Raw genomic sequence first — 25093 nt, 5'->3', positions numbered from 1 at the left:
GCAGAGGTCTGCAGCCGGGCACAGCATCCTCCGGGGTCGAGGCGCTGGACTGGCTGGCTGGGCCCAGGGGCCCCTGCCACTGGCCCCCACCCCGCCTGGGACGGAGGGCCCCCAGGACAGCACCTCACCCTGTCCTCTGCTAACACGTCAGGTGTTTCTTCCCAAGGACGCACTCAGGACAGGTTATCTAAACGCAGTTCCATTTCATCCCACGCCATCAGTTCTCACGGAACACACTGTTTCTCTGCACACTGTAACATGCAAACGTGGCTACGTTCTCCTTGTCAGATTTTGGAAGGATACTGATCGTATTCGGAGAAGAGTTTTGTAGTCAGTTTCCAGAAGTTAAATTCCTGCTTTTCAGAAAGAAAACCAGATAACTCTAAGGTGTCACAAGGAGAGTCAGCAGGTGATTCTTTAAGAGCCAGTCCTTGGTGTCAGCTGAGCTGGGCCCGTGCTTAGAAGGCACAGCTCAGACGACCCCAGGACCCCAGTGGAGAGGCTCCCACATCGCGTGTGCCCCTGGGTGCTCAGGGGTCCCCATGAGGGAGCCCGCGGGCAAACATGATGTCACCACGAGTGCCCTGGCCAGCGAGCCCCGCTCTGTTGCTGTTTCCTAGTTTGTCTTCATTATTCCTTTTTTAAAAACTTATGAAACAGTGCGTATTCCTTGTAAGAAAGCACACAGGATGGAAACCCTGAGAAGGTAGCAGGTGGCCCTGACTCCACCCCTGGGGGAGCCGTTGTCAGTGTCAGGTCCCGTGTCCAGGGTTGTGTCTGCGCGTAGCCAGACAGGTAGACACGAACATGGTGTATTTCACGAATACAGGACCCTGCGGGGCCCGCACTGCTGTGGGCCACTGTGGGCCTCTTCCCGCGGCCACACGCATCTCCCCGGTGTCCTGGCCGCTCCCCGCTCGCTCTCTGCCGTTCCCCATCTGCGAAAAGGGCACAGGTGGCTTCATCTTGAAGTTCCCGCCTCGCACCCCGTGAGCACATGACTGTGTCACCGTGATGCCGCCGGTGGGGCCCTGTCCTGGTGCTGACGGGCCTCCGGGCTGTCCACACACGCGCACCTGCAGTCCATGCGGACGGGTGTGTGCCTCTGTGTTGCCCTCAGTCTGCTCCTGGCGTGCTGCTCTATTATTGGAAGGCCAAGCCCCACCCTCCCCCGCCCCACCGTCTAGGCTGATTTCACATGCAGTTGTGTTCGTGTGTGTGTATGCACGCGCGTACACACGCACATGCACTCCTGTCCAGCGTCTCTGCAAGGTTCCGCAGGCAGAAATTGAGCCTTCTGAGCCCCGAGTACCTGGTACGGATGGATCTCAGTCCACAGGGGCAAACAATTCCATAGACAGGGTCCCTGGCAGACTTGAGTTTGGGACCAAAATCTCCCTGGTGTCTGGGTTGGCCCGGTCCCTGTGATGTGAGAGCCCTGAGCCCTGGGGACAGGGCTGCCTTTTCATTTCTTCCTCCCTCACCGGCTCCCCTGGGTGTCGAGGACTCTGAGTGTTGGGCGAGTGCCCTGAACAGGGGCTCAGCTCCCCTGGCAGGGGGACCAACTGCCGGGGACCCCGAGGGCTCCTCTGACCGCGGCCACCGCTGCCTCCCCCGCTGCAGGCCTCGTGTACGACACGCTGATGCTGAAGCACCAGTGCACCTGTGGGAACACCAACAGTCACCCGGAGCACGCCGGGCGTATCCAGAGCATCTGGTCGCGGCTGCAGGAGACCGGCCTGCGAGGCAAATGCGAGGTGAGGCCAGCCCTGCGGGCGTCGCAAGCCAGGGTATGAGTGTGATGACCTGGGGGACGCGGGGCCCCTGTGGAGAGCCAGGGCTTGTGTGTGATGACCTGGGGGACGCGGGGCCCCTGCAGAGAGCCAGAGCGTGTGTGAGACGACATGGGGGGCGCGGGGCCCCTGCGGAGAGCCAGAGCATGTGTGTGACGACATGGGGGGCGTGGGGCCCTTGCACAGGCAGACACGCAGGCCTGCCCTCTGGAGGACCCTGAGGGGCCCTTCCCCGGCCCCCTCTCGCACACTCCCCTTCCTGGCCATCCTCTGGGAAGCCTGCCCCTCGCCAGGCTCCCTCATCCCCCAGGACGCATGGCCAGGCCATCCCAGGGCCTCTGCCACCAGGATGGGATCTGGTGGCCCTGCTCTGGGGGAGGACCGTCGTTTCTGTTGGCTCCTCATCGAAGGTTCTCTTCCTTGAGTTTTTGAGAAAGCTCCTCTCAGGGTGAGGGTAGAGCCTCAGGCCTGCAGGGCGGGGGCGGTGCACAGACTGGTCTGTCTGCCTGGAGTTCAGTCCCCACCTCTGCACCCCTGAGCATCGGGTCCTGGAGGACAGGTCTGCTGAAGGATCCTGGGAGGTCCCTCCACCCTTCTGATGCAGGAGTGTGGCACCGTAAGGGACTTGGGGCCTGGGGCTGGGGAGTCAGGGTAGAAGGGCGTCTGTGCCCAAGCAGGGGGACTCCAGGCTGTGGGCGCCATAGCACTGTCATCTGTGGAGCAGGCAGGTGACACCACCTCCCGGGAGCCCTTCAGGATGACGGGGCCCGGCCTCCCATGTGCCCACCCGGTGGGGACCTGCTGTGTCCCCCACACTGTGAACCAGGGATAGGGTTCTGGCAGGGGTGTGCTGCCCTGCAGGGTGACCCCAGAAAGCCCGAGCCTATGGCTGAGCAGAACCGTTCTGTCCATCCTTCCGAGCCCAGTGCCGCCTGGAGGGTGCGGTCAGAGCCCTGCTCCCTTTCCGCCCCTCCCTCAGGACAGGGTGTTTAGGAGCTGAGGTCAGTCCGTCTCCGGTGACCCCACGTCTTTGCCAGCTTATGGCGACCCACGATCTCTTCAGGAGAAAGCTCGAGGTCTGGGCCCACGATGCGGCCCTGGAGTCCCTCTGGAGGGACCGCAGGGCTGAGGCGGCCGCACCTGCTTCCGGACGCAGTGAGGCCGCACCACTGGGGGGCAGCATCGGCCCGGCGGACTCGCCTCCTCCAGCCCGGACCGGCCCTCCTCCCCGCCGCTGAGCTGCCTCTGGGGCCCTAGGCTGCTTCTACATCGCTCACAGGCACAGGATGGTCTCCTCAGGCCGGCAGCCGCCAGGGTGGTGTCAAGGCAGGAGCTAGGAGATGGGGGCGAGGACAGCAGTGCTGAGGGTGGCCACTGACAGCACAGGGGTCCCCACACCCAGGAGGGGGCCTGCAGGACAGGCTGGGCAGGGGGACCCAGGGTGTGAGACACCGGCTGGGGGGACGGACCCTGGGTGAGAGACACACGCTGAGGGGACGGACCAGGGGTGAGGAGACACAGGCTGAGGGGACGGACCCGGGGTGAGAGACACAAGCTGAGGGGACGGACCCGGGGTGAGGAGACACAGGCTGAGGGGACGGACCCGGGGTGAGAGACACAGGCTGAGGGGATGGACCAGGGGTGAGGAGACACAGGCTGAGGGGGGACCCGGGGTGAAGAGACATAGGCTGAGGGGACGGACCCTGGGTGAAGAGACACAGGCTGAGGGGACGGACCCGGGGTGAGAGACACAGGCTGAGGGGACGGACCCGGGGTGAGAGACACAGGTTGAGGGGACGGACCCGGGGTGAAGAGACACAGGCTGAGGGGAGGGACCCAGGGTGAGAGACACACGCTGAGGGGACGGACCAGGGGTGAGGAGACACAAGCTGAGGGGACGGACCCGGGGTGAGAGACACAGGCTGAGGGGATGGACCAGGGGTGAGGAGACACAGGCTGAGGGGGGACCCGGGGTGAAGAGACATAGGCTGAGGGGACGGACCCGGGGTGAGAGACACAGGCCGATGGGGACGGACCCGGGGTGAAGAGACACAGGCTGAGGGGAGGGACCCAGGGTGAGAGACACACGCTGAGGGGACGGACCAGGGGTGAGGAGACACAAGCTGAGGGGACGGACCCGGGGTGAGAGACACAGGCTGAGGGGATGGACCAGGGGTGAGGAGACACAGGCTGAGGGGGGACCCGGGGTGAAGAGACATAGGCTGAGGGGACGGACCCTGGGTGAAGAGACACAGGCTGAGGGGACGGACCCGGGGTGAGAGACACAGGCTGAGGGGACGGACCCGGGGTGAGAGACACAGGTTGAGGGGACGGACCCGGGGTGAGAGAGACAGGCTGAGGGGACGGACCCGGGGTGAGGAGACACAGGCTGAGGGGACGGACCCGGGGTGAGAGACATAGGCTGAGGGGACGGACCATTGGTGAAGAGACACAGGCTGAGGGGACGGATCCGGGGTGAGACACACACGCTGAGGGGACGGACCCGGGGTGAAGAGACACAGGCTGAGGGGATGGACCCGGGGTCAGAGACACACACTGAGGAGACAGACCCAGGGTGAGAGACACAGGCTGAGGGGACGGACCAGGGGTGAAGAGACACAGGCTGAGGGGACAGATCCGGGATGAGAGACACACACTGAGGGGATGGACCCAGGGTGAAGAGACACAGGCTGAGGGGATGGACCCGGGCTGAAGAGACACAGGCTGAGGGGGGACCTGGGGTGAGAGACACAGGCTGAGGGGGGACCCGGGGTGAGAGACACAGGCTGAGGGGACAGACCCAGGGTGAAGAGCTGCCTCCACGCAGCATAATTATCGGAGGCAAGGCCCGCCCTCAGCTCACTTGGGAGCGCTCACCGTGCAGGGCACCTCCAGATCAAGAGGACACGGGTGTGGGACTGGTCCCGAGGGAGGGGAGGTTAGTGGACCGGCTGTGCCGTGACTTCCTGAGGCCCCCAAGCCTCCCAGCCAGCAGCCCCATTCCTTGGGTGCGCTCCCCTCTTTGAGCCACTGCCGTGAGGAAGGTCATGGGGTGGGTGGTAAACTTCCCTGCCACCTTGTACCCCTCCACCTTGGAAGTCAGGCTGGGAAAGGCTTGGCCATAGCCAGCGGCCTCAGGCTCCCGGTGCTTGGCCCCTGCTCAGCAGGCAGGTGTCTCCGGGATCCTGTCATACTGTTAGAAGGGGTTCCAGGGCCCCTCAGGGGGTTCCCAGGGGAGCGCAGCTCCTGGTTCACCTCTGCACGGGGTGCGTCTGGCCCAGAGAGCCAAAGGCCTCCCCCTGCACCCCGGAGTCCAGTCGGCTCCGCCTGCATTATTCTAACTCTCAGAAAGTGTAAGGTGTTGACCGGAATCTTGCTTCACAAATCAGCCTCCTTCTAAAAGGTTAAGTAAACGTAGCTCAAGTCAAGGACAGTGATGCTCAGGGTAATTTCTGGGGAATGTCTGAAAATAGCCAAAGGTCTGAGGAATTTCCAAAGTGAAGAAGCATGCAGACGGACACAGCCTGGGGTGTCAGGCTGGTTATGGGCCGCCTTCCCCTCCAGGAAAGCTCTCGATACCCAGGGAGCTGGGGTCTGGCCTTGTGAGAGCTGAGCGCAGCCCCACGCGCCAGGCAGCTCCTGTCTATTTCAAGACCAGACCGCCACAGCTGGAAAGCAAAATAACAATTTGATGCCAAATCATTGATGTGACAGTGAAGGCTAAAGCGTTGAAGGCTGGGATTATCTTTTTTTTTTTTTCCTAAAGCGTCTTTCTAAGTTCTAATTAAAGTATAAGTCCTCTAAAATATTTCCCAGATATTTTTCAAATATCGTGTGGGGTGATGTTTGCTTTTGATTTCACAACAACCAAGTCACACTGTGCTCGTGCGCATGTGAAACCCCGCTCCTTCTTGGGTGCTGTTTTGCTGCTGCAGCTGACCACAGCGGCCTCCCGTCCCCTTCTGTCCCACAGTGCATCCGTGGACGCAAGGCCACACTGGAGGAGCTGCAGACAGTGCACTCGGAGACGCACGCCCTGCTCTACGGCACGAACCCTCTCAACAGGCAGAAACTGGACAGTAAGAAACTTCTAGGTATTTCAAGGCCTTCTTTACCTTTACCGCGAGGCTGCTCCCGGCCCTGCCCACACCTGAGGCCCCGCCGTCCCTCCCGGTGCCCTGGCTGGCGGCAGAGTGTCGCCCGCCAGGCTGTGAGTGGGCAGCGGGGGCAGAGGTGGCCCTTCTCCATCGTGCTTTCAGGTGAGGGTCCGAGGAGGAACCTGCCCTTGGCATTCACGTGGGCGCTTGGCTTCTTGCTTTGCATCGGGTGTGTTGGGGAGCAAGCGGGCTGAGCACCGCTGGTTTTGCAGAATCTCTACTAGCTGAGTTGTGACGGGTGAGGCTGGTTGGGGCTTGCAGCCACCACCTGGCCACCCCTTTCTGGGCCTGGAGTCCACCTGGGGACACTTGTCCAGGCTTCCAGGGGGACGGCGGCGGCCTGAGCCTTTCCTGGGGGCCAGGCTTTGTCTGGAGCAGGCAGCCCCCCAGATGAAGTGGCGGGATCTGGGCCTGATGGAAAGAACTTCTTCCCCCTTGGGAAGTGGTCAGGGTCCCCATAAAGCAGGTGGAGCTGACAGACAGGTGGAGTCCCCAGGCTCGCAGGGGCAGAGCCCCCCATCAGAACACTTCCTGGACAATTTCTGCCCACCACCACCACTTCCCAATCACCTTGAGCCAGGACAGTCACCAACCCTGGGTTTCCCTGCCTGTCCCGGCCCCCTGGGGTGAGACACCCCTCAGGGCTCTTCCCTGAGCCAAGGCGGGCAGAGAGGGTCCCGGAAGCAGACTCTGGGGTCCCGCTGGGGTCGGGGGAGATGGGCCGTGCCCTGTTTGCTCTCATTTCCGGGGAGGACGTGGAAAGGGGCGGCCCTGTGCCTGGCCCTCACTGCATGGGTGTCACCCCCCCCAGGGACCCTGCAGTGCAGCCCCACCACCTCCCCATGCGCCCACAGGCCCCTTCACCCCCTCGTACACACAGGAAACACATCTTTCCTGCTGGGCACCTTGTAGGTGCTGAGTCCTTGGAAAGCACAGAGCTGGAGGCGGGGTGCAAGAGGAAACGTGCTCGGGCCTGGGCAGGGGACCGTGTACAGTGACTGGACTGTTAGACGTCAGAATCCACCACACTTGGGAGACAGGGAGGGGCTAGTGGTGCACAGCTGGGCGGCACGTGCCAGGAAGTGGGTCCAGAGCTGGCCCCAGGGACAGATGCCCCCACCTCCACCCGCTGTCAGCCGAGGGACAGGGACTGCAGAGACCCTGGCCCTGAGGTACAGGCAGGCAGGGCTCAGGCGACCAGGCCACAGGGCCTAAGAGGTCTCCATCGCATCCCCTTGGCAGCCCTGTAGCCCCAGACAGACAGGCAGGGGGCCCCCGGGCTGGGACAGACTCAGGCCTAGGAGAGGTGAGGCCGCCGGCCCTCCCTCCCTCCTTCCTGGGCTTCTGGCACACTGACCTTTACCCCCCGGCAAAGATGGGGGACCTCCTTCAGGGTCTGTCTGCCCAGAGGGAGCTGACAGTGGAGCACCCCAACACACAGTGCCCTGAGATCCTCAACAGTGGTGTTGATGGTGCCAGCCCGCCGTGTTCCCAGACCTTCCACCAGCTTCACACCCTCCCCCTCAGCCAGAGCAGAAGGTCAGGAGTTGCGGGCACCTAGGAAGGTGCTCACCGCTCGGAGGCCAGACTTCTGGGAGTTGCCATGGAAGCCAAGACTGGCCTTAGAATCCTTGGAGGGGAGACACCGTGTCCACAGAACACGGACAAAGACAAGAGAACAGGAGACAAGAACATTCAGGGGCAGTAGCATGAAACATGGTCTCGGAAATCGAGTCCTGGGCTGGAAGGGACAGGGAGTCGAACGTGACCAGAGCTGGACACCAGGAAGCCGGAGAAGAGAAGGAAATCCGAGGAGCATCCCTAGTGCGCGGGCCCAGGAGCTTCCAGAGGACATGGAGAGGAATGGTGAGCACTGGGGGACCACACTAGGGTCCCAGGGCGGGAGGACCAGCCGCCGGCCGCGAGGACCCTGCAGGGAGCACCCTGGAAAGTCTCAGAGCACGGGAAGCAGACGCAAGCATGCCGCCATGCCCCAGGGAGAGGACCAGGGCTGCTGGGAGCCAGGACAACGTTGGGCCGCAGCTGCAGGGCAAGGCCTGGCCAGCTCCAGGGAAGGTTCTTTCCAGTCTGAAGTCTCCAACCAGCCAGGCTCAGGCACGTTGTCTAGACGCACCCCTTGCCCCAGGACTGGACTTTTGAGTTCAGGGTGCCAGCGTGGTGGGTGAGAGCCTCTACCTGGTTCACGGCCAGTACCGCCTCGTGGTGGGAGGGGTGGGGAGCTCTCTCTTTATGAAGGGCACTGACCCCACCTGTGAGGGCTCTGTTTTCACGGCTTAAAGCCTCTGCCGAAGGCCCCACCTCCCAGCGTCACACCGAGGGTCAAAGTTCGACTTGTGAATCTGGGGACACATACGCTGAAGCCAGACCAATCTCAGCGGCCAGCCCTGGAGGATGGATGCTACCCCGTTGGGTTTTCCACAGCTTGGCCACATGGTTTAGGATACAGCAGAAGAATAAGAAGGAGCTGTGCGGGTTCACTTGGCCTGAAGCTGGAGAGGGCCCTGGTCCCCGTGGAGGGGTGCCCTGCTGTTCCCTCTCCCTCAGCTGAGGCCCTGTGCGGTGCAGACTGGACACAGACCTTCCAGCGTGGACAGCATCCTCCACTCCGCCCCAAAGCACGTCTGTGTCCTCTGAGCTTGGGAGGGAGTGTCGGGGGTGTCCAGGCCCCATACCCAGAGTCATGGGGGGAGGGGAGGACAGGGTGGTCCAAGCTGGCCACTCCCAGGAAGGGGAGGACAGGGGACACCGAGGAGCCCAGAGGCCAGCCTGTGGCACTGGAAGTGGCATGGATACGGGCCGAAACGTCTAGAAATGAGACGGCAGCAACTGGGGCCCAGAGGAGAGGGCCTGGCCTGCGGCTGGGTGGGGCTTGGTGGGAAGGAGCCCCCAAGGACAAGGACAGTGCAGCTGGGGGACAAAGTCAGTGGCCACGGAGGGAGGCATGGAGTTGGCCAAGTGCAAGTTCTGCAGCCTGGCCCCGGATCCTCCAGGCAGCTCAGCTCCTTCCCGCGTGGAGCCCCGCTCCTGAAACACTCTCCAGCACAGGTGGGGATGCCCGTGTGTCCCGTGACTGCTCACATGCAGTCCCAGTGACCCCCACTTCTATGGGGCCTCAGGCGGGAGAGTGGTTGCACTACCCCTGAACACACCCTGCGGCCACCAAGCCCACTCATGTCCTTTTCCGACCAGCGCGGGTCTTCCCAGCTCACCCTGACACTCCACGTCCACCCTCTTGGTCAGCCTACCCCTTTTGCGTGCCCATCCACCAGGCATGTGACGCTCGAGGGACAGGAGACAGGGTGATGGGGGAACAGTCCCCATGCAGGGGTGCAGGTGGACTCAAGTCCCCCACCAGGAGGATGGGTGAGGTTTTCAAACTGGTTCCAAAGTTTAAGGCAGGTGATCAGAAATGAGAGAAACCCCAGAACCAGGGGTTACTGGGAAAGTTTAAGTGTTCCTCCCTCATCTCAGACCCCACTCCCCACCCTCGGCAGCCATGTGAGCGTATTTAGTGTTTCTTTTATGAGCCAAGGGTGTCACCACATACATACACATTGTGAGTGTGTATGTTCCATTTACATTAATGACAGTATAGCGCATTTTGTTTCCTCTTTCTCTCTCATCTACTGAGCTCTGTCTTGTGACGTGCGCCGCGTGGCCGTGGGCTCTGTCTTGTGGCGTGCGCCTGGGCAGATGGCGTCTCACTGCTTGGGGCCTGTTTTTGTGTCTGGTGACTGCCCTGCCATCAGGACATCTTTCTGAGTATCCAGACCTGGGGTGACTGGCAGCCTCCGATGATGGTAACGGTGTCCCAGCACTGCCCTGTGGTCTCCCTGCCTCTTTCGGTTGAATCCGCACATTTCTCAGCCACATGCAGAAAGACCCGTGTGGTTAGTGCGGGGCAAAGTGACACGGCTTGGCCGGACTGATGTAGACGGCAGACCCTGGAGGGAGCTGCCTGGTCACCACCTTCTCACGGCAGCAAGCTGGGGAGGGAGCCTGGTCTGGTGACTGAGGCGCAGGGGTGCGATAGGAGACGCAGCCGTGCCCGTGGCCTCACAGGGAAGAGGGCTGGAGGCCGTGTGGCTCTGAGAAGAGGCAGTTTGGGAACCGCAGTCCGGAGCCACAGCGGGGGCGATGAGGGGGGGTGGCTGACCTGGAAGAGAGCACCGCGCATAGGCAGGAGGGTCCCCAGCGTGGTCCCGGCCAGGAGCCCGGATGAGGTGGGCACAGGCCTCGCCTCCCTTTGGGGAGGGGCGCCTTCTCAGGGGTCGTCGGCCTGCCCCAGGATCACACCGAGGAGGAAGACAGTCCCTGGCCTTGTCCCTGGGCGGGGACAGTCCGAGCCTCATGGACCCCGCACAGGGCCTTCCTGGACGGCCAGCCGCAAGGCTGTGTGGTTTCTTAGCTGGGCACATCCCAGTAACTCTGGAACACTCCTGCACGCGGAGGGGGCCTGCCGTGACTCGCATTCCATGTCTAAAGGGCTTCCCCGGGTCGGGGCGGGGGGCGGCGATCACCCCAGGGCTCCTGCTCACTGCTCGGGAGGGCGGCGGCTGGAGCTCAGGGCGGAGAACCAGGGTCGGGGGCAAGAGTTCTGGATGCCGCCGCTCAGGTGGTTCCCTGCCTGGTGCCCAGCTCAGGCTGGAAGCAGAACCCCCCATGGGGCTCCGCACCGCTAGAGGAGCAGCTGCTGCCCTGGGGAAGGCAGGGTCTCTCCCGGGGCTGGACCCACTCAGCCCGGGACCCTCTGCTGGCCAGGTGTTGCCCTGGCAGCCGCACGTGCAGCCCGTGTGCCCCCTCGGTGGACACATTGCGTCCCCACCAGTGCCCGGCGACCCTGCCACCTGACCCAGGCTCTCTTCTCCCTGCAGGCTCTCTAACGTCCGTGTTCGTCAGGCTGCCCTGCGGTGGTGTCGGGGTAAGTGTTTCTTTAATGTGTAAATAACGTCCTGTTTGTTCTCGGGGTCCCGGTGGTCACAGAAACCGCTGCCCCGCTCTCCGAAGAACAGGTAATTGCTGCCAGGTGTTTTCCATAAACAGGATCCGTGGGGCGGGGCCGCCCCACCGCGCACACGTGTGGCTTCAAAGGCCCCGTGAGCCTGTGAGCGTTTTGATGGTGGGTCTGGGGCACCGTCCTCCGGGGAAGGCCGTCTGGCAGCGGGGCTGGCTTCAGGAAACGGGATCTGGTGTGCGGCCCGTCTCATCCGACCCGCCCAGCCGCGCTCCCCCTGGTCTGGCTCAGCTCGCGAATCCCATCGCCGCACAGGAGTGTGTCGATCCCGATCACAGAGCCGAGCTCCAGCACGAAGCCCCCGCTGCTGCTCTGACTGCGGGCACCAGGTTTATGGGCCGCGAGAGGCGGGCAGAGCCGCGCCCCCGGGGTCGAGCCCTTGAGCAGAGGTGCGTGGGTAGACACCGGAGAACCAGGGTCTGGGTTTAACCCAGGCTCTGCCTGCCCATGGTGAGGGCGCTGAACCCGTCTGGGCGCCCAGCTGCCCCCCAGCACAGCCAGAGTTTCTCCTTCATCCGGGGGTCTGCCCCCCACTGCCGGCCTCTGGATGAGGAAGGCCGCAGGCAAGGAGAGCGTGCTGGGGTCGAGGGTCAGAGCAGCCCACTCCCGGCCAGTCTGCTGGCCGTGGAGCTCCCCAGCCCAGGAGCTGCTGCGGCTGGTCCTGGGCCCAGAGAGGCCAGAGGACCCAGTGGACGCAAAGGCGTCCCGGCTGGACCCACGCAAGCGGTCGAAGGTCCACGTAATGACAGATCGCACGGCGGAGCCCAGGTCTGGATTCTGTTATGGAAATGAAACAAAATTGTTTTCTTCCTGAGTCTTTACAAAAATTGCTGCTTTGAAAATTATCCCGTCAGAAAGAGAATAAACGGCATTTATTCATACCAACCACCAGGCCCTCCTAGAGTTATTGTATTTTGTATTGTAAATAGGCTGCAATCTCTTAATTCGGGGCAAATTTTTGGCCAGACTTGAAAAGGTTTGGATCTGCACTGCCCCGCAGCCGCTCCGCACAAGGCAGGATTTATAATTTGCAAATGAAAGCGAAATGGGGCCTGGGGCCTGGGGCCTTGAGCCAGGCGACCCCTCCCGGGTGTGAAGTCCAAGTCCCACCCCACCACAACGGGCTACGGCACCCACCTCTGCATCTGGGCACAGAAACGCTCGGGAGCACGGAGACCTGGAGAATCTTACCAAGAGGAGCCAGGTCGACAGGGGAGTCGTCAGTCAGAGTAATCAGGGGGATGTGTGAACTGTGTAGTGTCCAAAGGGACTGTTCATTCCCAACTGTTCGCTATAATTACTCCTAACAGGACTTCCCTGGTGGCTCAGATGGTAAAGAATCCACCTGCAATGCAGGAGACCCAGCTTCTATCTCTAGGTCGGGAAGATCCCCTGGCGGAGGGCATAGCAACCCGCTCCAGTATTCTTGCCTGGAGAATTCCGTGGACAGAGGAGCCTGGTGGGCTACAGTCCTTGGGGTCGCAGAGAGTCGGATGTGACTGAGCAACTGACACAAATAGACGGGCAGAGGGTCAAGGTGCCAGTCCGCTGCGAGGCTCAGCGGGGCCTCTTCGCCACACTGCTGGTGCAGCCATAGCCCTCATGGGCCTCAGTGTCTCCTTCCAGACCCGAGGGCCAGCCCCCGGGGCGTCAGTGCGGCCACGGAGACCCCAGGGACCCAGGTGTGGTTGGGAAGGTGTGGGTCAGCTGTGGAGACAAGGAAGGAAAGATCGCTCAAGTGAACATCCAGGTTGTATAACAGAGGTTTTTCATGTTTTACATTTTTTCCCCCCAAACCAAGTTAACAGCAACTTCTGCTTTGCTCTCCTCCCGATTTTTGCATTTCCCTTCCAGCCCTGCCCTGGCTAGAGGGGGCAACCTCTCGCAGGCCCTGGAGGCCCGCAGCCCACCCAGAAGAGCCACCCCGAGTGTCCGTTTGAAACCTCCGTGTGAGGTCTCCCCAGCTGTCCTCCCGTCCACCTTTGCTGTGGGGAACTGTGGAGGAATCGGGCGGGGGGCCTGTTTTCCCTGCCTCCACCACTCTTGTGTGTGGCGGTCACCCCGAGCGGGGCCACCTCTGCAGTGTTGCACTCCCAGCACCCTCACTGGAGCCTCGTTCTTCTGGAACTCAGGGCTCCAAGCCCCTCATCCCAGTGGGTCCACGGGGAGCTGATGGCCAGCAGCTGGAGGACCTAGGCCCTGAGGCAGTGCAAATCACCGTCAGTTTCTCGGGCGGCAGTGGCAGCCTGGGGTCTTGCAGTGGGGCTGGAGGTCTGTCTTACCCTGGACACAGTGTTACAGGAGCTTCTGGATCCTAGAAAGAACAGAGCACAAAGACCCTTCACTGAACATGGAGGGTCGGTCCATTGTCCACACCCCCCCACCCCGGCTCTGGTTACTTAGCCAAAAGCCCAAGTTACTGCGTTTGGAGGAGAAAGAATCTGAGTAGTTTTTTGCCCAAACCACCCCTGGTCCTCAGGGGTGCAGCCTCTCGGAAGGCCGGCTCTCATGTCAATTTTCTTGAACCGATTCTTGAGCTGAAGTAACTGGTCCCCAATATTCTAGTTGAGGGGCTACGGCAATGAATAACAGCACACCATTATTTAGAACAGAAGCCTGTCTTTGAACGTTGAATATTAATGCCGCGGAGACCGGGCTAAGTGCAGAGCGTTCTTCTGACATTTGGAAGCTATTTAAAGAACATAGCGGTTTGGTCATTGAAAAGAAGAGCCCGCACGGAATAACGCTCCTCAGGAAATAGCTCGAACCGCTCGTAAATGTATTTTAAATCATCTTGCTTTGAAGATGAAGCCTCAAGACTTCATTGAAAGAAACCCATCCATCCCACGTAATGATCAGGGCCTGGGCGCCGACCCTGGCGGGGGCGGGGTGCCAGACCCTCACCTGCAGCTCAGCCCGTGTGTCTGGGCCCCAAGTGTTCGGGGCTTGGAAGGGGTTGCTGCAGGCAGCAGGTTCTCACAGGCCTGCAGACTCAGCTCCTAGTGAATGGGCTTGTCACTAAGGCTTTCCAGAGCCCTCTCTAGGCCTGGCTTTCCCCAGGAAGAGGATGGGAGTCCCAGGCGTGTGCGGCAAGGCACCAGCTACCCTGCCTGGGGTTACCTGGAGGGGGCCCTTGACCTGGGACCAGGGACTTCTTCATCGAAGCCCCTGATCCCCAGCCCCCAGGCTCCTCAAGTCACTGACTTCTTTCCCACCCATATTAGCTGGAATTTGAAATCTGTACATGTAAGGGGTAAATAAAAAACCATCAACAAACAAATTGCCCAACAGGTTTGTGCCACACATTTGTTTCTGTTGGATGGAGAACAGCTACCTGGCAGGTTTGCCATCCCAGGCTGAGTCCACCAGGGCTGTGTCCAGGAGACGGGTTCTCCTCCCCTATGCGCCCGTCCCTGTTAACTCCCGCCATGCATGCGGAGCTTCTCTGTAAATTCATCATGAAATAGCATCATCATTCGGAGAGGCCTCTAATTCTAACTCAGTGGTAAAAGAATCCACCTGCAAACAGGAGTTGCTTAATTGCTCAGTCGTGTCTGACTCTTTGCAACCTCACAGACTGTAGTCCACCAGGCTCCTCTGTCCGTGTGATTTCCCAGGCAAGGATACTGGAGTGGGTTGCCATTTCCTTCTCCAGGGGATCTTCCCAACCCAGGGATCAAACCCCAGTCTCCCACATTGCAGGCAGATTCTTGACCATCTGAGCCAGCAGCAAAGCAGGAGACACAGGTCTGATCCCTGGGTTGGGAAGATCCCCTGGAGAAGGAAATGGCAACCTGCTCTTCTTGCCTGGGAAATCCCATGGACAGAGGAGCCTGGCATGCTGCAATCCATAAGAGTCGGATTGAGCAACTGAACAGCAAACAGCTAATTCTAACCCTTCTTAACATTTGATTTTGCTGACTGTGAGTGTAACTCAGCTGCAGTTGCAATTTAAAAAAAGAGGTAGGGGGAGCTAGGTAACCTTGACATCATGACTCTCAGCGTGGAGTAACTTGGAGCCACTGAGAAAAGAAATGACGCCTCAGAAGGGTGAGAACGCAGGCGTGCTATTTTGGGTGCATTTACCGACCTTCTCCTGTTTAGTATTTTTTGGCTTGTCTTCAAAATAAAAAAAAAAAAGTGAACTGGAATGTGAGCTGTGTTCTGTAATTAGTCAGGGAGAGACGAGACCCTCCGGTTTTAGAGGCAGAGCACAAGGGACCCGGCTGCCCGGGGGCGGGGGCGGTGTGCCCGACCGGGCACCGGGCTCACCGCGGGGCGCTGTCTCCACAGGTGGACAGTGACACCATATGGAACGAGGTGCACTCGTCGGGGGCCGCCCGCCTGGCCGTGGGCTGCGTGGTGGAGCTGGTCTTCAAGGTGGCCACAGGAGAGCTGAAGGTCAGTGAGGACTCGCAGGAGGGGCTCGGGGTGGGGGGAGAGTGCCCAGGGAGGGGCCCGCCGGCCGCCTATGCTCCCTGCTTCTGCAGGGCACCGGGCGGCTGCGAGGGGGTGGGGCACCCAGGTCTGTCCCCGCCGTTGACCCGCAGGGGACCCTGCCCCTTGTGAGAACACGCACAGCCAGGCAGGGGTTCTCAGCAAGGCCAGTCTTGGAGCCCCGCCCTCTCACAGTGGCTGAAAGACCAGGAGAGCTTTTGTCCGTAGGAGTTGTGTCATCCGAGGCTGACTACTCATCCGAGATTGAAAAAGGAGTCTTTGCAAATATTTGTTAATTTAACAATGATAGTACATCTGGCTTCGTGGCTCAGCCAGGATCGTCACACCCGCTCCTGCATCCTTGGCTGGCGTACGCGGCCTTGGTTGAAGCGCACGAAGGCATTGCAGCCTGGCATGGTGCAGGGTGAGGGGGTGGGTTTTCCTCAGGGGACTGCGGGTCTGCGTCTCTGACGCTACACCCCAGTTCAGCGAGGGGAGCTGTCCTGAAGACGTGTTGCCGTGTAGACCCTGAAGCACACCAGCGGCCTCTGTCCTCCTGCTTTATGAGAGACCCCAGCGGCCCCGCACACCGAGTGCATCGTTTATCCTGACTTTGCACGGTGCACGGTTGTCTGCAGATGAGGGGCTCGACAGGTCATGGAGGGCTCCAGACCCTTCAGATGCCTCTTACTAGGCAGTGTGCACTGCAGCCCACACCCTGAGAACCGTGCCCGTCACCTCCCGTCGCATCAGGAGGGTCTCCTCCACGCCGGGAAGAGCTGGTTTTCCAAAGCTCTGATTTTCACTGGGAAGCTCAGATCCCCCCCTGACCACAGCCATGTTCTCCCCAAGGTGACAGCCCCACCGGGCTGGTTACACAACCCCTATCTCTCTGCACGGGCGTTAAAGAGACGTCAAGGTTTAATGAGGTTGATCAGTTTCACTGCTCCCTCGGGGCACTGGCATGGAGCTGCCGTTCCACTGGGGACCTGTCTGCTGCCCCCACCACCGCGCCCGCCTCCGGTCAGCTCTCAGCTACACTGGAGCGGGCACAGAGCCGTGGGGTACTGAAGAGGCCTGGGGTGTGGGGTCCTGTCCAGGGACGGGGAGGTGGTTGGGCGGTGCTGAGCAGGGGCTCCCGCTAAGTGCACCCCCACCCCAGTCTCCACAGCAGGCTGGGCACACTTCCCACACCCAGCCAGCCTGGTCCATGGCCCTGGGGGCTCCGTTGCAGACCTTGACCACACAGCTTCCTGGGCTGGCGAGACCGGGCGTGCTGGTCTAAACTGTCTTTATTACAACGACTGCAGGATGGTTTGCAGATGGTCTTTTTAAAGCATAAGAGACTTCAGGGCCTGGAGGGGGAAGCCTGCAGCTCTTCTCCAGCCTGTAGACTTTCCTCACAGGCGATAGTGGTCCTTTTGCAATGCCCAGTCCCCGGGGAGCTGAGGCGCAGAGACAGCAGGGAAGTTGACATTATGGCCAAAGCAGGGCGCAGCCGAGCCCCATCAGGTTCATTTGCTCCAGCGTTCCCATCCAGTTACTTCCTGCTGGTTATAATCAGAGCGAGGCCACAGGGGCTCCTGCCCCCTCCTTCCCAGACTCCCCCACTCAGCAGCCCGCAGCCTGGCCAGCAGACTATTGCAGATGGAAAGTCAGGAGTGAGCTGACCTGTCGTCTCAGTGACCTGTGATAACAGCGGGCCTCTGACAGAAGGGACCTGGGTGTCTCCGAAGTGCTCGCAGGGAGCCCTGGGTCCTGCCCGCGTCTGTGCGCCTGGGGGCGGCTGGAAACTGTGCAGACTCTGCCTGTGATCTTTTTCTCACTGACCTGAAACCAGTCTTCTGTCCCTGTCTCTCCCCTCTGGTGTCGTGCCTAGAACGGCTTTGCTGTGGTCCGCCCTCCAGGACACCACGCAGAGGAGAGCACACCCATGTAAGTGGACACATGGTTGCTCACCGGCAGGGGACACACGACTGTCTCACACCCCTCCCGTGTGCTGGGCCAGCAGGATGTGCAGCTGGAGTTGGCTGTGACTGTGGAAAGACGCGGAGTGGGGCGGCGGGGGGCACAGAGGGGAGGCTGAGAGTGCAGAAGGGAGTCCAGAGGCGCCGTCTCCCTGTCAAGCCTGAGGGCAAGCCCAGGAAAGAGAATGTCAGCTGCCCCAGAAGGAGTTCAAGGGGTGCTTCCTTGTTCTAGACCTCGGGTCTGCTCATGTGTGGCCTTCCAGCCGACCTGCTCACAGTCTGGTACCGTGAGGTTCAAGTCTCCAGGCCATGACCACGGTGGTCAACTGTCCAGCCTGTGTTTTGGGTTGTGGAGCTGGCCGAGGTGGTGGAGGGTGGCATGTGGATTCAGCGCCCATCCTTGTCCAGGAGAAGCCCCCTGCGGGAGTCACAGGACTTGACCCCACAAGTTGTGCCCAAAGTGGACACAGGAAACCCTCAGCGAGTGCCGTATGGGGGCTTCTCCCGGGGCCTGAGACAGAAGACACAGTGTTGGGGTCATCAGGTGGAGGCGACGGGCGGGTCCTGGAAGGCTGAGCGCTGGCTTGTCGGTCGGTGATGCACACGTGTGCAGGCAGAGCCGCGGGGAGAAGCAGGAAGCACGCAGGCAGGGAGCCACCTCGACCCCGGTGGGGGTGTCGGGACCCAGCTGCAGGAAGGGCCGTTGCCCAGGAGGGCGCTGTCGTCACCCGTGTGCATCCCTCCCTGGCCCAGGACCATCTGCGAGACCCAGCAGTGGGTGCTGACCTGGGTGTCTTCTCTGAGGTCACCTTTCCAACCTGAGTCTGGCTTGTCAGATATTCTAGAGAGTGGGCCCAAGGGGACTCGGATGGAGCCTGGAGGAGTCTCCTCCCTGGAGGCTCTCTTGGGGGTCTCGGAGGCCAGTGAGGCAGGAGAGGCTCCATATGGGTGCTTGGTACCGCAGGCTTCCAGACAGCCGGCCTGCACCCCAAAAGCAAACCCACCCAGGCTTCTCAGCTTCTGTGGCAGTTCAGGTTTAGGAGATTTTCATTTTTATTAGACTCACTTTCTTAGCTTGTTTTTCCCATCCTCTGGAAGCCTCTCTAGAATCACTGTATACATCCTAGAACACGGAGGGATAAACGGGGAACAAGTAAAATCATAACTTCTGTGTTCCATGGGCCTTCGTGCCTCTTGGGAAGCTGGGCAGTGCATGTCCCAGGAGGTGTCCTGGGGCACAAAGCGAAATGGACTCTGTCGCCCAGAGAGCGCGGGTGGGCTGCATGCAGGGTCCGTGCATGTGTGTGTGTCTCTGTGATCAGCGTCAGTTAAGGTGTCCAGATCGCTTCATCAGAAGCCATGGTTCACCAGACTTCTTAGACCCTTGGGATTCTCGAGTGTTCTTGTGCAAGCTGTGTACAAACTAATCAGAGCCCACGTTTTGTCTCCGTTTCTCCTGATGCTCCCCTGCAGGGGGTTTTGCTACTTCAACTCCGTGGCCATCGCTGCCAAGCTTCTCCAGCAAAGGCTGAGTGTGAGCAAGACCCTCGTGGTGGACTGGGTGAGTTGGGGGGGCCTGGGGCGCTGCCAGCTCATCCCTACCCCACTCCACACCCCCCATCAGACAGAGAGGAGGCAGGCTTTCCCACCTCCGCTGACAACGATTTTCGGACCTTCAGTTTCTGGAAACTCCCTCAAAGATGCAGAAAGTAAAAGCCCAAACCCTGGTAGGGCTGCCAGCTCCTACCAGCCCATCCTGTCAGTGACCGTGGTTCTGAAGTGTCTGGAGACAGGCTGTTGGTGGAGGGCAGCGGCCGGAGGGTGGTCTTGCCGAACCTTGTAGGAGGGTGGGGGGCAGGTGGGGCTCATGGGCCCTTGGCACCGATGGGGGCCCAGCCGTCCTGCCTCACTGCCACTCCGGCTTCTGTGAGGGACCCGGTTTTTACCGATTTAACCCCCTGTCTTGCTTTTGCACGCGACAGGCCACTTCTGACAGTGCCCTGCCTCTGAGGGTAAAGTCTATAAAAAAACGCCGTAGAATAACTGAATTTCAAAAGTAGGAGGTGGGTACTCAAGGTATTCACTTTATTATATAGTTTTTCAAGCCATAGATGGAGGGGGGGAGGGGAGAAAATTCCCTTTGGTTTTTATGATCCATTTCATAATTTTTTTAGTTAAAAAAGATCAGGTACCTCAGGCGGGATTATCCTTTATGCTGCAGAGTTCCTCCTGAGTTTAGGAAAAGTAAAACCGGAGCACAGCCCAAGGCACCCCAAGCTCCAGGCGGTGGGCGCTGGTCAGAGGTCATTAGTTCTGGGGCTGCAGAGCGTGGGCTGCTGACCCTGGTCCTCACACACCTGGTGCCTGCTCTGTTCAGCCCAGGGAGCCCCTCATCAGCCCCCCGTGGGGAGCAGTCAGAGATGCTGGGGACGCGAAGCCCCTGAGAAGGTGGGCGCTTGCCGGCTGCCGTCCAGGGCTGCACGGGAAGCTCTGCTGTGGCCGCAGATGGTGGCGGGTGGCGCCTGCCCCACCCTCACCCCCAGGCCTCAGTGGAGTCCGGCTGGTACCCCACTTCCAGCTGTCTTTCCACGTTTTCTCCAATGAGCTCAGACAGCATTCATGTGCGGGATTCTCAGCAGTTCCTGGGCTGAAAACTGTGGCTCGTCTGCAGCCCACAGCTCACGCACCGGCCACCAGCCACCCACTCGTGTGGCTTGTCACCCCGCTTGGGGCCTGGCACCCCCGGTGTCCTGGGTCTGCCCGCATCTCTCAGCCCCTGACGGAGCCGGCCCTGAGCCCACGCTCCCAAGTGAGCAGCCGTGGGAGCTGCAGGCTGGCAGGAAGGGCATTTACCCCAGCAGGGACAGCGGTGCCAAGCTCCCCCCCGCCCCCCGGGGTTGGGAACGACACTGCTCAAATGACCCTGCTTGGAAACGGCAGGCCCCGGGGCGCTGAGACACCCGGGAAGCCCGCTGAGGGCCCCGAGCCAGGGGCTCATCCCTGCTGGTCGGGGGTGCCGGCCTCCCGGGGAGGGCGCCGGCGCTGAGCCGCCCCACCCCCACAGGATGTGCACCACGGGAACGGGACCCAGCAGGCCTTCTACAGCGACCCCCGCGTGCTCTACATCTCCCTGCACCGCTACGACGATGGCAACTTCTTCCCGGGCAGCGGCGCGCCCGACGAGGTGAGTGGGACTCCGTCCGCGGGCGCGGCCTGGGGGGCTGGCGGGAGGGCAGGTGCGGGCACGCCCACGAGCAGAGGGGGCCAGCGTGCCTGGGGTCGGCTGTCAGCCCGGATCCGTCGCGTGTGCCCACATGGGCTACGTATGGTCCACGTGCCCACACGGGCCGTGTCTGATCCGAATGCAGATGACACCCTGGAGAGCCCTGGTTCTAACCTGGGCGGACCGAGGGCTGTCAGCCGGTGAGCGCGGGCACCCTCGCCCTCGGGAGAGGCTGCTGGACAGTCACCATGCATGTCCATGGCGGCCGCCCTCTCGCCAGTCGGGTGCCCCACGGTGGGCTCCCGAGTGACCCCCGAGACTTTAGCAAAGGTCCCTGCTCTGAGCGGCAAAGCCCGGCAGTGGGGAATCCCATCCAAGGAGATGGGCCCGCCCGCCTCGGGGTCTCGTTCTAGACGGGAAGTCAGGGCAGACAGCCAGCTCGCAGCGGTCCCTGCGGCCCTTCACGGGTGTGCCCCCGCCTTGGGTGCGGCGCGCGGCCCCCACACTCTGCATGCACGGGGGAACAGGGCTCTTGCCTCTGAAAGCCAGCGTGTCAGGGGCGGGCGGCGGGCGAGGGGCGCACCCCAAGGGGCCACCCAGGTCGTGGCACGCATTTCTCTCCTCCATGCAGGTGGGCACAGGCCCTGGCGTGGGCTTCAACGTCAACATGGCTTTCACTGGCGGCCTGGACCCCCCCATGGGAGACGCAGAGTACCTGGCAGCCTTTAGGTGAGGGTCCTGGCTTCCGCCCCATGGGGCACTTAGGGAGCAGTCGGGAACCCCCCGCAGGGCCCCAGCTCCTGTGGGCTTCACTATTCTCCTCTGACCTTCACCTTCCCTCGTGAGCCCACCCCCTTCCTCCCCGGGCACCGCGGGGACCGTCGTGCTGTCTCTGTGTTTTGGGGGACGAATCCCGAGGCTTCTCACAGTCTGCTCTTCAGGCCAGAGGTGGCATCCCCAAGACCATCTTCTCACCTTCCATCTGCAGGGTTCCTGTCTTGCGCGTCACATGGAAACCAGGACTCCATCTGGGGTCTCAATAGTAAGAAAGTGAGGAAGGCTGGGGGAAGGTGTCAGAAAGCGTGAGGTTAACAAGAATCGGGTGCTGCAGTCTGAAAAGGCTCCTAATCTCCTAATTCTTCTTTAAAAAACCTTTTGTGAGATAATGGGAAACAGAAGTAAGCATCCCTCCTCTACGGACATAAAAATCAGGAGTTGACTCCCCCATTCACCCCAGTTCCGTCGTGTTAGGCTGGGCCAGGGGAATCTGGTACAGGGCGATTCTGTGAAACCGTCTTTGCTTTTGTCATCGAGCCGTGACTTCTGCTTCGATCTGGGCCACACTGAAGGGATTCCCGGGGCTAGTAGCACTGGTTTCCTCCTCCTGTTTCAGTTGGAGCAAGTGGCTGGGGGTGGGGGTGGGGGATGGGGGGGCAGCCCCTGCCAAGTGTGTGTCCAGGGCCCCTCGGAAGGAGGAGGGTTTTGATCAGTGGCAAAGCCCAACAGACCTTTGTCTTTGTTTGAGACACGGCCTCTGCACCAGGCTTTGGAGCCCATCAAGTTCCCAGGGGACTTTCCTCCCTTCCTCCTGAGTGCGTGCTCTGGTTGTCCTGCATGCAGGCACGTGTGTGTGTGTGTGTGATGTGCTTGTATCTATGTGTGTGTGTGGCTGTGACCCACCTGTGTGTGTGTGCATGCGTGTGCACATGGCTATGTATGCGGAGGCGTGCATGGATGTGAGCACAACTGTGTCGCATCTGGCAGCTGAGATCCTAGCGAAGGCCAGGCCATCAGAGCTTGGCCGAGGACCCTCCCTGCCTCCTGCCCTGGGCTGGGCTTTGGATGAGGTGGCCGCAGGGGTCACACGACCCTCACAGCTTCTGCTCCCTCATCTGGTCCCCAGCCTCAAGGGCAGCTGTCTGGGTCTGGGGATGGAAAGGCCAGGCCCAAGGGTGCCTCCACCGACGTGAGGCCCCTTCGCCTGCCACCCAGTTCCCACAAATAACGGCTGAAGCAATGAGCTGCGCAGATAGTGAAAGTGGTCAGTGCAGACAGGACCCCATCGCCTCCTCAGAAGGCCCGTGGGGTCGTCCCCTGGACCACTCTCCTCCAGTCTCAGTGGTTTTAATACTGTTGTTTCCTTTTTCTTGCAATCGTGACATTGTCCATCCCCTTACTTAGGGGAGAAGGACTCCCCCAAACGGACACCACATCTGAAAACCGCTCACGTACACGGTTAAATGTCAGCTTCAGGAAATCAGAACCGGCCTTCACTGTGGAGGCCATCACCGCCCGCCCCGGGATGCCCTCCAGCCACCTGCATTTAGTCACGCCACACCCGGAGAACTGGCCCTCCTCAGGGGCTTCCCGGGGAATAAAGTGTCTGGACTTGGGGTGAGAGGCGTGGATACAGCCCAGTGACCTCTGATGCCTCAGGGGACCCGGCATGGCTGAACTCTGGTGGAGGCTGTCTTTAAACTACAGATTAAAGTGATAAAAATGGCAGTTCCCTCTTCTTTTGGACCAGGTTCTGACTGAACCGGCCTCCAGGGCTGTCGCGGGGTGCTGGGCACGCTGATGGGGTGGAAAAGCGGGCAGGAGGCGGGTCCTGGGGGTCTCCCCCTCCCTGCCCACCGGCATTACAACGGACCTCTCACCCCAAGTTGCTGTTGATGTCCCGTTTTAATCTCCTGCCAAGTGTGTACATGGTGATGCCCTATCAAGTGAACTTTTTAAAGCTCAAATAGCCTCTTTGAAAAGGAAAATTGTTTCAGGGTTTTTTTCTTTTATTGATTTTAATGTAAAATAGCACTTTGAAGTTTACAATTTATGGTTCCCTGGGCATCGATCGGAGGGGGGAAGGTGGGTCAGGAGCCGTTTCCCCTCCTCTGCCCGCTCCCCCAGGGCCCGGACGACGCTCGCCGCATGCCTTCCAGGCGGCACCTTCTTCGGAGACCCACGCCTGCCTCGTTGCATTTCAGGAGATCAAGCCTGAGATGAAGAAGAGATAAGAAAATTGCCCCTAATGAAAGCCAGAGGCAGCGGCACTTTCTCCTGGGCCTGGAGACTCTGGGAGAAAAGGGGACCTTAATTCAAACCAGCCAGGCCAGCAGCTTTGAAGTCTGCTGAGCAGCAGAGGCCTCGGGCCAGGAGGTGCTGGTGCACTTTTCTTAACCCCTCACTTCCCTGCCGCCTGGCAGCACGGGGCCTGGGGCCCGGGGCTGCTGCTGCCCTCAGAGCGCCGTGTGGGGGAGAGGCCGCGTTACAAAGGTGCTCAGGGATGGTGGAGCCGGACTGTCCTGGAGATGGTGGAGCCGGGACTGCTCTGCTTTCAGAGCCCAGTGTGGGTTTAAAGGCTGCGTTACAAAGGTGCTCAGGGATGGTGGAGCCGGGACTGCTGCTGCCCTCAGAGCGCCGTGTGGGGGTACAGGCCGCGTTACAAAGGTGCCCAGGGGTGGTGGAGCCGGGACTGCTCCTCCTCTCAGAGCGCTGTGTCGGGGTACAGGCCGCGTTACAAAGGTGCCCAGGAGTGGTGGAGCCGGGACTGCTGCTGCCCTCAGAGCGCCGTGTGGGGGTACAGGCCGTGTTGTAAGTTATCAGAGATGCTGGTGAAACTGCCTGTTTGCAAGTGGAAGCCTTCGTCTCTCTCTGAGTGAGGTCGGCCTCTATTCTGAGCAGCTGGGCAGGTTCATTTCATTTACCCAACCTTTGAAGCCCTGCAGGAAGGTTGAGGGGCTTTTGTTTCTTCCATGTTTTTCTTTTTTAAAAACGCTGGTTGGTTGTTGTTGAGCTAAACTATACATAAAACTTGACCCTCTGAAACACGTTTGAGAGTCCAGTTTGGGGCACTGGCTGTGTTCACAGTAGCGTGTCTGCTCCGGAGAGCCTGTCCCTGAGGGCCCAGCCCCTGGGGGCCGTGAACACACCTGCCTGGACCCCTCTAGCGGCCACTGTAGCTCTTCAGGGGCGTCCAGGTCTTCTCCTCGGCAGAGCGTTTATCCGAGGACATCCTTCTGCAGTGATCTTAAAGGAAAAGAGAAGTAAAACCTGGGAGTTGAGCGATGTGTTCAGCCCGTGGTCGCTGTGCCCCTGTACAGGTGGGGGTGCACACTGCTTGTCCTCATGGGCGGCAGGGTCCCCAGGTGAGGCGGGCCTGTGCTGATGGCACGCGCCCTCCTCCTGCCCTCAGGTGGGGGCTTCCTGGCCGAGCCGTGGTGTCGGGCCAGGGGACGCACCCACAGGCGCAGGCCGGGCGGTGTGACCCACCTGTCTGACCCCACGTCCGGTGGTGGAGCCTTCAAGCACAAGGGCCTCTTAGGGGCTGACGGGTGGGGCCTGGAGTGCAGGGGCGGGAAGGGGGCGAGAGTACATTGAGGTCTGGAGTGGTGAGGTGCCCGCCCGCTGCCCAGGAGCCTGCAGGGGGTTGGGGGGAGGGACGTCCTCACCTTGGCAGATGGAGGCTGGCGAGCAGAGAGCAAAGA

General features: G+C 60.8%; 1 protein-coding gene across 6 annotated transcripts in view; it reads left to right on the top strand.

Annotated features, from left to right (window-relative positions):
- HDAC4 (histone deacetylase 4) overlaps positions 1-25093 on the top strand; it is a 289199-nt gene that overhangs the window by 241854 nt on the left and 22252 nt on the right. For 5 of the 6 annotated variants that reach the window (XM_043878233.1, XM_043878235.1, XM_043878234.1 and 2 more), the window contains 8 exons: positions 1624-1757; positions 5767-5887; positions 10846-10892; positions 15279-15386; positions 17302-17357; positions 18863-18950; positions 20454-20573; positions 21244-21341. In XM_043878233.1, coding sequence (XP_043734168.1) covers positions 1624-1757; positions 5767-5887; positions 10846-10892; positions 15279-15386; positions 17302-17357; positions 18863-18950; positions 20454-20573; positions 21244-21341 — 772 coding nt within the window. The remainder of the gene's footprint in view (positions 1-1623; positions 1758-5766; positions 5888-10845; positions 10893-15278; positions 15387-17301; positions 17358-18862; positions 18951-20453; positions 20574-21243; positions 21342-25093) is intronic. The other variant, XM_043878232.1, reaches the window with a different exon arrangement.

Source organism: Cervus elaphus, chromosome 20 (genome assembly GCF_910594005.1).
Source record: "Cervus elaphus chromosome 20, mCerEla1.1, whole genome shotgun sequence".
Taxonomy (NCBI): Eukaryota; Metazoa; Chordata; class Mammalia; order Artiodactyla; family Cervidae; genus Cervus; species Cervus elaphus.
Note: the sequence above shows the minus strand (reverse complement) of the source record. Positions and strands in the feature narration are given on the sequence as shown.